This window comes from Lactuca serriola, chromosome 2 (assembly GCF_051521515.1).
Source record: "Lactuca serriola cultivar US96UC23 chromosome 2, Lser_US96UC23_V15, whole genome shotgun sequence".
NCBI classification, from domain to species: Eukaryota; Viridiplantae; Streptophyta; class Magnoliopsida; order Asterales; family Asteraceae; genus Lactuca; species Lactuca serriola.
The window spans coordinates 9104416-9116639 of NC_136409.1; the positions used below are offsets into that span (position 1 = coordinate 9104416).

A 12224-nucleotide genomic window follows, 5' to 3' on the forward strand; every position below is an offset into this window, starting at 1 on the left:
AATAAGGTGAATTTAGATCTTTATTTAGGACTGATGTTCAAATCATCATTATCTCTCCGAAACGTTTACATGCTAGTTCTAATATCGTAGTCGTACGTTTAGAATCCTAAACACATAAGGTTTCTAGATCCGGTCGGCAACAGACCATATATCCGAACAAAATAACAGCATATCATGCATAAAGCATTTAGCACATAAAAGCATTTTAGGCACAATTCATAAAATAAGTTAGTGCTCACACCTCACAATCATCGCTTAGCATTCTAAGTTTAAGTCTAGAAATCCTACAAATTCCTAGTTCGCTTAAACTAATGCTCTGATACCAACTGTGACATCCCCAAAATCACGGGATGAAAAGACCGGTTTTTGTTTATACTTTATTTCAAAATCAGAGTTATCTTTTAATAAAAGGGTTGCGGAATTTGTCCCAAAACAATAATATGATAAAGATTTATCAAAAGCATTTCCATAGAAATGTATTTCATTAAAAGACTCGGGATGTCATGTTCGTACAGATCAAAAGTATAAACAGTACAATATAAGCCTTACTACATTATTTCATATCTACAGGCCTATATCCGTAATCCCTCGTCCAAAACATCACACCTATGCTCATGCGCCACTACCTGTAATGCATAAAACTGAGTGGGTCAGGCTTGGGAGCCTGGTGAGCACATAGGGTTTTCAACCCACAATAAATAAGTTTATTAATTTCATCAATCAACAATAACCCGATTACCCGTTCCCGTAATCCTCACCTTACGTCCCTAAACACCCATCATAAGGGACCTAGCCTAAGGATCATCATCGGGACGGACACTACTGCTAAGGGGATTCCTCAGCAATAAATGTCCTAATGGGCAACCATATGGGGGATGGAGTACACCAGTGAACACATCGCTTACAACACCTACAGGTTGCGAGCCTGCTAGTGTTCCACTGGACTGTCTAGAAGAGTCTGTGGTCATCATCTATACTCCGCTAGATGACTAGCTCAACAACAACAACATCGAGGCCTCTCATCATTTTATCACACATCACCTGTTACATCTACCCATGTTTTACACCAACATTTTCGTAGATATAAAATACATATACAGTTTAAATCATTGAAAACATGTATAACAACGTTCATCTAGCATAGATAGCAAGTATTCAGATAATATGCACACATAGCACATAATTTATATAAAATACTTCATATCTATGTGTAAGTTGAAAGTAACTATGCACTCACCTGATTAGGTGGTGACTCAGCACTCGGACAGCGCTTCGATACTCTCAAAATGATATTCCTTCGATAAAACCTAGTATCGATACCACTAGGGTTTAGTCTAATGATAACCGCGACAAATTAATTATCTGACTATTATTATTATATAAGCGTTAATAACACTCAATATAACTCATAATAGTAGCCCAAATAATTATTTTAAGGACCTAATAACATTCCTATAATTATTTGAAAGCTATATTAAAAATTGCGTAAGCGTAGCATACTTACAGCGAATTTGATCGAAAACCGGAACTTAATTGGAGCAGCATTTCGAAACCGAAAAACTCCTTTTTCTCGGGACTCCGGGAGCCTCGGGGCTTCCTTAGGGTGCTAGGGGTTCACCTAGACTTTAGGGAGGGTTCAAAACCCTAGAGAGAGAAAGTAGTGAGAGAAGAAATGAAGAAAGGTGTGAATTTTTCGGAAGGGTTCGCACCCCCTTTTATAGGCCAACATCCTCGGATTTACGCTGGGCGTTCGGTGGTTCTACGCGGGGCGTAGCTCGGAGGTGGTTGCCAGCTTGCAACAGCTGGCTCGCACTCGGACTCGGACGGATAAGGCTGGAGGTAACGCAGGGCGTACCGGACCTCGTACGCGGGGCGTAATGCGAAGGGTGCGTGTCTCAATCTGAAGCGAAGACCGTGGGCCGCAAGCGATGGCTGGGATTGTGCCACGTCATCAGCTTCGCAACAGGTTTCGCATTTTCATGCTTCAACTTTAAAAATTCATAACTTTCGCATACGAGCTCCGTTTTCGACGTTCTTTATATCCACGCGAAGGTGGGAACGTACTCTACAACTTTCGTTTAGACTTCGTTGGCTAATTATGGCTCGATTTTAAATTTTATATTATCAACGGGCCGGGATAGGATTGGTCTGTTAAATCCTCATAACTTTTTCATCCGACATCCGTTTTCGCCCATCTTTTTCTCGTTATGTTACTCTTAACGAGATCTTCGATTTTCGTTTAGGTCGTGTTGGCTAAAAATCACTCGATCTAATATTCGAATTTCGGGTTGTACACTGTTATTCCGAAACTTCGAAAAATCGTAACTTCTTCATACGAAGTCAGATTTGGGCGTTCTTTTTATCGATGTTCTTAGTTTAACATATTCTACGACTTTTGTTTAGATTGATAAGGCTAAATAGTCTTCTATCGTAAATTCACTATTTACGTCTGTCGGTGCCGTGTCGGTTTTGCTGTAAAACTTCGACGGGCCATAACTTCTTCGTTATAGCTCGGATTTCGGCATTCTTTATATGTAAGGAAACCTTGAGACATATTCTACAACTTTATGTAGAGATATCGGGATTATCTCACACTTTAATTTTGACGCTCATTTTTATTCTTTATTAATTATACATTTATAATTAAATAATAAACACATAAACACACATAATTCACATAATACTCAAATATTTCATCTTTATTACTTCAAAAAGAGTTACAATAGTTGACCTAGACTATTACATTGACAAAATGCTTAGCCCTGAAACCCGGGCGTTACATGCCCCGGTGCTCACCCAACACTACACCATTTCCTTATGGCATAGCCACTATCCCATGCACTATTCATACTCTGAATCCACTCGCGAAGACTCTCAAGTCCATGCACTACCTCCACTGATCGTGATCAATATCCGGGGCCAGACGTTATAACGCTAACATATCGCGACATACTCAATCCATTTCCTCGCACCGATCTAACGACACATGTAGAGTCTTCAGCATGACTGGACCGCCTTACCAGGCCTTCAACCAAACTGGACCACTCTCATAACCTTCAGCAGACCTGGACCGCCCTCAAGGGCCTTCAGTCTGGCTGGACCGTTCCTCGAGCCTTCGGCCTGACTAGTACGCCTACCGGCCTTCATTCTATCCGGACCGCTCGACTAGCAATCAACATTTTGAGTTACTCCTTCGGGAAACTCCTCCCATGCATACTGTTCTAGCCCTCTAGGGGTTCCGAACTCTACCCCCATCCCATATACTCAGTCCCGGCTCGATCCTAGGCCTTCCACAATCAATCGCTCTTGGTTTGTATCCCGCCCCGCACGTCTGCCACTTACTCATACCAGCTCACGCTTTTGGCCGACCGAGACACTACTGAATCGCATGCAGCTAAATGACCCTTCATACTCATCGATTTTTCCGGAGAATTCCCCAATTCTCCCCGACTTAGAGCATTGACTATCAACCACCGGTCGCCATTGCCGACCTTCCTCAACAGTCCTTCCCGACACAAACACTTACACACGAACCGATTCCCACTAACACGAGCAATCTTCACAAATCACACATCAACACTGATCATCCCGATCTTGAAAGAAACTCGATCTTCAGCTAACCACTCCTCAGAATGCAGATGCTACCCGATATCCAGACCAACACCCGATTCACACGAATAACCCTCATGAATGATAACCAACGAAATTTCTAACACTAAGCCCATAACCATGCCATAACCCTCAAAATCAAAGAATACAATACCGAAAACCACGCAACGAGACTAGCAGATAAACAATATTCCACAATAATCATAAAATAATAAGACATCAAGAAGAACATACCCGCAGCTGCATCCGGCACTACCCTGACCTCCTCCGTTGTAAGCTGAAAAGCACGACCTTGATCCCTTGGGGGCTCCGCTCCACCCTGAACTCCAACTGTGATCCTCAACGTGGCCGGTGCTGGAGCCTGCACCGGTACTGCAGCAAGCTGTGGACAGTTGACCCTCAAGTTCCCAACCTGACGACAATGATAACAAATCCTCAAATCCCGAACCGGCGCTGACTGCCGACAATCCCTCGCATAGTGCCCCTCCTTTCCGCACTTGCGGCATACACCACCGGACCTACAAACTCCGGTGTGACCCCTCCCACACTTCCCACAAGCATGGCTGCTCTGATCTCCCACCCTAGAATCAACGGTCTTGGACCGTTTCGGCGTCGGTTGCGACTGCACCGAAGCCTGCCTCAACTCACGCAACTGCAACTCAATCTCTAACTCGTGCCGCCTAGCGGCCTCCTGCAACTTCAACAAACTCTCGCACCTCTGCGTAGACACAAACTGTCTGATATCCCTCTTGAGCATACTCAGGTATCGGGACATCTGAGCCTGCTTCGAAGCAAACTCAAGGCAGAACATGCCCTCTCAGTGAACATCCGGGTGATCTCAGTTACCGACTCCGAACCCTGCTTCAGCTCCAGGAAATCCTGAGCCAATCTCTCTCTCTCTCAACCCGCAGAACATAACGAGTGTTGAACATCTCTCTTAACTGATCCCATGAAACCGCAGCCCTCTGCGCATCCCAATACGACCCCGTGGTCAATTTCCACCAATCCTTCGCCCCGAGCCTCAACAGGTTCAGAGCACATCTCACCCTCTAATCAGCAGGGCATGAACACGTGAAGAAACACGCTTCCACGTTTGACAACCATCTCATAGCAACAATCGGGTTCTGAACTCCATCAAAGGTAGGGGGATTCGTATTATCGAAGTCCCGATACTGGAAACCTTTACCAGCTCCTCCCCTTGCCGCTGCTACAGCCGATGTAGCTGCCGCGGCAACCGTCTCTGTGAGAGCCACATAACGCTCATCAAAATACTCAACCATAGCGGTCTTGATCGACCCAAACAGTTCAGGCAGCTCGGCCCAGAACAACGCAGCAACCTCATCGTGCAAGATCTCACGAATCCTAGCATCCAACTCGCCTGTGCTTGTCTGACCAATAACCTCGGGCGGTACTGACCCGCCCTGACCTCCCTCTCCTGCTCCCGATCCTGAACCGGATCCGCTCCCAGCATGCCTCGTTACCACCATACTAAAAAACACCACAATATCTCAGATACTTCCCACTAACCCGGGAACCAACTCTCAACCCAACCCTAGAGGTCATGGTTTCCCTGATACGCGTATGGGTCTTGTGCTTTCAGTAGTACGGGCCCATACTACCTTCCACACCTACCCATATTTGTATGAAGTACTACCACAACACTCTAGTGACAAATATACATAGCAAGCGCTCAATCCTCACTCCTAGAGGAACACTGAAAATCTCATACAGAAGGAAACCCTAGGCTAGCAGGCAACATTATCATGAAATCCTGAAGATCCCTATCCTAGTACTAGCATGTTGTTCTATCAAAGCTCGAAAACAAATATCATGTATGGTATTTTGGGGTTACTTACTGGCTCCGGCTGATCGTACCTCCGCGTCCTCCTTTACTTATTTTCAAAAACCATTTTAAATTCTCTTTTAAAAACCATCCTCGATTTGAGACTGGAGTCACACAAGTGTTCCTCCAATTCACTCAAACCAAGGCTCTGATACCAACTTGTAATGACCAAAAATTTCAACAAAATTTAAACTTTTTAAAAACATCCCAATTCATTAAGTTATTACAAAAAGGTTTTCAATACATTTATTATCAGAGTATTCCCAGGTCCATATCATAAAACATAAACACGAGGAGCGGTAGGATCACGCCTTTGCCTTGCCATAGTCTCCTGAAGAACCTGAAAAACATTAAACCAAAACTGTAAGCCCGAAAGCTTAGTGAGATACCCCAAAATACCAACCACATATACCATACACATAACATGCTATATCATAAAGAATCACAGAACAATCATGCATATCGGGTCTGCTGTGTGACTGGTCCTCCGCACCGGCCAACATTCCACCTAGTCCACCCTCCACGACTAGCCATATACATCGAGTCTGCAGGGTGGTTGGTCCGCCCGCACCGGGCCTTCAATCCACCTGTTCCACTCTCTGAGTCTACAGTATGACTGGTCCGCCCGCACCGGGCCTTCATTCTGCCTGGTCCACTCTCCGAGCCTCGGCACGTCTGGTTCGCCCTCATGGGGCCTACAGCCTATCCGGACCGCTCGTTGGGCCTTCGGAACAACCGGTCCGCCCTGGGTATGTTGGCCTACAGCACAAAGCAGGTCCCGCCTCAACCTAACCCCAGTCAAACAACCATGTGCACATAAACATACAATCATATAACAATTCATATTCAATCAAACCGATCTAGCAGATCACGTAACACAACATACTCTAAGCAGGATACCGACCTAACCGGTCACTAGCATAGCATCATCCTATATACCAGAATACCGGCCTTAACCAGGTCTCTAACGAATACCATCCTAACTACCAGGATGCAAACATAGTAAAACAGCAACATAACAACAATACCCGGATTACAATCCGATAAAGAGCCGGCCTTGGTGCCTTAGACCCTGTTGATATAGTGAGGATAACTCACCTCGCAACTGCTGACTCAAAAGGATAAGATCACGCTGCTGCAACCTCCGACCCGAACTCCACCACTGTCAATACCCAAAGATTGAATCCAATAAATACCAATAAGTACCAAATTACCTCTGGAAGTCAACTGGTCAACCCTTGGTCAAAGTCAAAGTCAAAGTCAACCTCCTGACTGACTCTACTTGCCGACTTAACCTAATGACTCGTCGAGTCCCCATGCTTAGAACTTCCCCAATCCGCGACTCAACTCGCCGAGTCACCTCGAGACTCGCCGAGTCTCGTAACTCTGAGTCCCCTCGCACTCAACTCACCGAGTCCTCCTTTGACTCGCCAATTCATGACTTAACCAGAAGAATATTAGGACCTCACGACCAGACTCGCCGAGTCCGAGGCTATCTTCAACCTACTCGCCGAGTTCCAGTCCATCTTCAAGCAACTTGCCGAGTACACCTTTGTGACTCGCCGAGTACCGCTAGATCTTAACCCATGCAGAAGCTTTCTAGGCCATGCAGATGTTCCAAAACAAAGATCTACCCTTCTACAACCCATCTATCACGTAAAGTGGCAAAATTTACGTGAATCCAAAGAGATCTAGGAATTTTACACTCTAGGCTAGGGTTTGGGACAAGATGGCTTCACCAATCACTCATTAACAAGGACTTTAATGCACTCTAGACCTTCTCCATTCTAGATCTGAGGTAGCAACCTCATATCTAACCTTTAAACTCCATATACCACAAGCCAAACTTCCCCTATAACCCAAAATGATGAATCTAAAAGAATAGCAGCCCAAAGAACGAGATATTACCTCAAAATGAAGCCCCCCAACATCAAGGAATCTGAATCTAAGCAAAGCCCCTTGCTCCAAGCCTCCTAACTCTCCAAGATCTTCTTCCAACTTCCTTCTCCAAGGCTCAAATGCACTCAAAACCTTCACAAACGCGTATCTAGGGTTTCTGGACTTCAAGGGAAGGTAAGGAGGCTGGGGAGAGGGTATAACGTCCTTTATATAGGGCTCATCCCCCGAATTTAGGGTTTTCTTCGCACAGCGCCTACTCGCCGAGTCCAGCTTTGGACTCGCCGAGTTGGCCACTTAACACGCGAACTGAGTCGTGACCCTACTCGCCGAGTCCACCTATGGACTCGCCGAGTTGCCCTTCAAATTTACACTTTTAGCCCTTCAACTCTACTCTTGATATTCCGGGATGTTACACAATAAATAGCAACACATGTTTGTTTATTTGTGTATATAGCATCTAGCTTTCATTTCTTTTTCTATAACACCATTTTACTTTCAACCTTTTTAAAAAGTACATTGTTGAACAGGACAAGTTATTCCGCCTACTGGCAACATACGTGATCAAAATAGGTAACAAATGCATAGTTATAATGTTGTAATATCATAACTATAACAAGATATTAAATATGTGACTGTATGAGTTTACATTTTTAAGTTTGCAAAGGATATTGGACGTGTATATAAAGATATGGGAGGTCAACATGAGGCATCTTCCCTTCGTGATGAAGTAAGTAAGTCTATCTTATAAAATTTAAAAGTTACTTGCACTTTGAATTATTTCTAGGGTATTTTACTTATTGGAAATTTGTATATGCTAGATCATCCAAATCAATATAGCTATATGATATAATGTGGATTTAGGATGTAGTGTAGTGTATAAAACTTGAGTTAAATGAAGGAAACTTGTTCTATTTGTGTCATTGATAGCTTATACTTGCAATATACTAGAAACCACATAGAAATTATAAAAGGATAGGTTCTCACGATTATAGAGGTGAGGGCTCTCCCGAGTTCTTAGAGAACTTTTCATTAAATTTCAACGTAACCCCAAAACAAAGAGACATCGGGACTTATATAAGAAGCCTGGAACAAAAGACAAAAAGCTGACACTACCCTCCCCTGGAAGAATCTTCCATTCCACTACCATAATCGTGGGGAGATCATTACAAAACAGAAAAGCAATAACAACTTGATAACGGATATAAAAAGAAAACGACCACCAGGACAAGCCTTTATTAGACTGGATTGGATTTGGGCCTGTTTCTCCTTTTGTTGTAGACAAATGTGTCTTTGGGCCTATTAATACCTGCCTCCCAAACTTGAACCTTGCCCTCAAGGTTAAATTCTGGAAATTAGATCTTCATTTTGTCAAAGTCTTCCCACGTCGCCTCTCCTTCTGTGAACCCTTTCCATTTAATGAGGACTTCCCTGCCTGGTTCCTTACTCTTCCTAGGTCTTACCCCTTGCAACAGAAGTGGTTGCATAATTAGCTCCAATTCAGCATTGAGCTGTCGGGGCAACTCCGTGTTGGTGGCTGTTGTTCCATGGGTTGTCCGGAGTTGTGATACATGGAAAACTGGATGGATGCTGGCAGTAGGAGGCAGTTCCAACTTGTATGCAACTTTACCAATCTTTTGACAAATTGTGAAAGGGCCATAAAATCTCGGGGCTAATTTCTCAAATTTCCTTGATGTTGTGCTCTGCTGCCTGTATGGTCTCAATTTCAAGAAGACCTTATCTCCTTCCTTAAACTCCACATCCCGTCTATGTTTGTTAGCCTGTGCTGCCATTTTCTGTTGTGCCCTGATCAGATTGATGCGAAGGTCATCCAACACTGCATCCCGGTCCTCCAAAAGCTTATCAACTGCATCCATGTTGGTTTGTTGCCCTTCATAGCGAATGAAGGGAGGAGGGTCTCGTCCATACATGGCTTTGAAGGGAGTGCAATTGGTGGTTGAGTGATGAGAGGTGTTGTAGTATAATTCCGCCCATGCTAACCATTTTAACCAACATCTAGGTTTTTTTGAACAAAAGCACCGTAAGTAAGTCTCCAAGTCACGGTTCACCACCTCCGATTGACCATCCGTTTGGGGGTGGTAGGCGGTGCTCCGTTTTAATTGAACACCGTGCAATCGGAACAATTCCTTCCAAAATTGACTGATAAAGATCCTGTCTCTATCACTAATTATGGATGAGGTGAACCCATGCAACCTTACAACTTCTTAGATGAACATCTCTACGACCTTAGTTGTTGTGAAGGGATGTTTCAGTGGTATGAAGTGGGCATATTTCGTAAGCCTGTCTACTACTGCCCATATCATATCCTAATTTCCAGATTTGGGCAAGCCTTCGATGAAGTCCATGGTTACTTCTTCCCATGTTTGGGTGGGTATGGGAATGGGCTGGAGAAGACCTGCTGGGGACGTATTGAGAGACTTATGAGTTTGACAGATTTGATAGTTTCTCACATACTCTATGATGGAAGAGCGCATGCCCGGCCAGTACACTTCGGCAGCTGCTCTAAAATACGTCTTCTTCTCACCTAGGTGTCCTCCAATTGGGGAATCATCAAAAACGACCATTATTTGGGTCAAGAAGGCTGAGGTGGGTGAAATGACTAACCTTCCTTTGTACAACAGGTTCCCTTGAAAGATGGAGAACCCTTTGTGGCTGTTGGCCTCACCTTCCAAATCTGCCTTGATCTTTTGTATGAACTCTTCCTGTGTTAGTTTTGCCTTTAATTGGTCCCAAAAGATCCAAATTCCAGTGTTGATGTTGTTACAATCGGTCGAAATTTCCTTACGAGAGAGGGCGCCAGCTACTCGATTGCTCGCTCCCGGGTGGTATTGGATTCCGAAGTCGAACCCCATAAGTTTAGAGGCCCACCTTTGATATTCACTTCCGACTACCCGTTGTTCTAAAATAAATTTGAGACTTAATTGATCTGTACGAACAATGAACCTTCGTCCCAGCAGATAAGGTCGCCATTTGAGGACTGCCATCACGATTGCCATGAGCTCCTTTTCGTATATCGATTTCAATTGGGCCTTCGCTCCCAAGGTAGAGTTGTAGTAAGCGATGGGGCGTTCATCGTGCATCAAGACCGCCCCCAGTCCATACCCTGATGCATCAGTTTCCACCACGAAGGTCTTGTTGAAGTCGGGCAGTGCCAGCACTGGAACGGTAGTCATGGCCTTTTTGAGGAGGTGGAAAGCCTCTTCGGCGTCGGGGTTCCATCCAAATTTGTCTTTTTTCAGTTGCTCTGTGAGAAGCTTGGCGATATGGGCATATCCCTTGACGAATTTTCTGTAATATCCAGTGAGCCCCAAGAACCCTCGCAGCCCTCTGAGATTTGTTGGGGTGGGCCAATCTTGCATTGCTTGAATCTTGTTTGCTTCTGCCGACACCCCGTCAGCCGACACTTCATGCCCCAAATAGGATAGTCGTTGTTTCCCAAACTCGCACTTTTTGTAGTTGACAAACAGCCGATGCTTTTTCAGTTTCTCCAAGGCTGTTGTGACATGGATGCGATGTAGCTTCTCATCGGGGCTGTAGATCAAAATGTCATCGAAGAATACCAAGATGAATTTACGGAGGAAGGGACGGAATATGTCGTTCATCAAGGCTTGAAATGTTGCCGGGGCGTTCATGAGGCCGAATGGCATTACCCTAAAATTCGTAATGGCCATCATGTGTCCGGAAAGCCGTTTTTGGCACGTCTGCTACCCGTACCCTTATTTGATGGTACCCGAAATTGAGATCCAATTTGGTGAAGATAGTTGAACCATGTAACTCATCCAACAACTCACCAATTACAGGAATGGGAAACTTGTCGGGCACCGTAACCCTGTTTAGTGCTCGATAATCTATGTAGAAATGCCAAGAGCCATCTTTTTTTTTTAACCAAAATCACGGGACTGGAGTAAGGGCTATTATTGGGCTGTATCACCTTGGCTTGAAGCATCTCTTTGATCATTCTTATTTCCCCCTTCTGATAATGGGGGTACCGGTAAGGGCGGACACTCACTGGGGTAGTACCCTCCTTGGTTATGATTTTGTATTCCATGGCTCGTGGTGGTGGTAATCCTGTGGGTTCTTGGAATATGCATTCGAATTGGCTCAAGATGTCTTGTAAGAATAAGGGAACAGGGTCCGGTGGTATAACCTGGTACTCGGTGTTGCTGAGTTCAATTAGGTATCCATAAGGATCTTTACTCAAGGTTCTTGCCATGGCCTTCAGAGAAATCAGGGACTTACCGAGCGACTTGTCCCCTTCGATCCGGGCTATTCTCCCATTCACCTCAAACTCCATTGTTTGTTCCTTCCAGTTGGTTTTAGTCACGCCCAAAGTTTCAAGCCATTGCATCCCCAGTATCACGTCAGAGCTGCCTAACCTCAAGGGGAGGAAGTCTTCTGTGATGTGTAATTCCTTAAGGTGCAAAACCACTCCCTTACAGACACTAGTTCCACGCTCACTGTCTCCTGTTCCCATCCTTACCCCGTAGGGTTCAGTCTCGTCAATCGAAATGCCCATAGAAGCTACCAAGTGAGATGCAATGAAGTTATGAGTGGCCCCGAGATCGATTAGGGTTACCACCGGTTGGGACCCAATGGCTCCCCGGACCTTCATCGTTTTTGGAGACGACAACCCCGCTACTGAGTTAAGTGACACCTCGATTTCTGGTCGAACCTATGTAGATACCAAGGTGGCAGGGTCGGTTGCTTCCTGAGGGTCTTCGATGAGCGGTTCCTCTTCATCTACGAGGATCACATTCACGTGGGATTTACACACATGACCCTTGAACCAGCGTTCGTCACAATGGAAGCACACTCCTCGATTCCTCTTATCTTGTATCTGAGCTTCTGTGAGGTA

At 44.8% G+C, this 12224-nt stretch overlaps 1 protein-coding gene across 1 annotated transcript; it reads right to left on the reverse strand.

The window, feature by feature from the left end:
• Positions 1–11156: 11156 nt before the first annotated feature.
• On the reverse strand, positions 11157–11981 carry LOC145089007 (uncharacterized). Its single transcript, XM_079027511.1, has one exon. The coding sequence runs from the start codon at positions 11979–11981 to the stop codon at positions 11157–11159; it is 825 nt and encodes a 274-aa protein (XP_078883637.1).
• Between the last annotated feature and the right edge of the window lie 243 nt (positions 11982–12224).

Bases quoted from the DNA above. Each gene is read 5' to 3' on its own strand.
- LOC145089007 (XM_079027511.1), bottom strand. From the start codon at position 11,981: ATGAAGGTCCGGGGAGCCATTGGGTCCCAACCGGTGGTAACCCTAATC.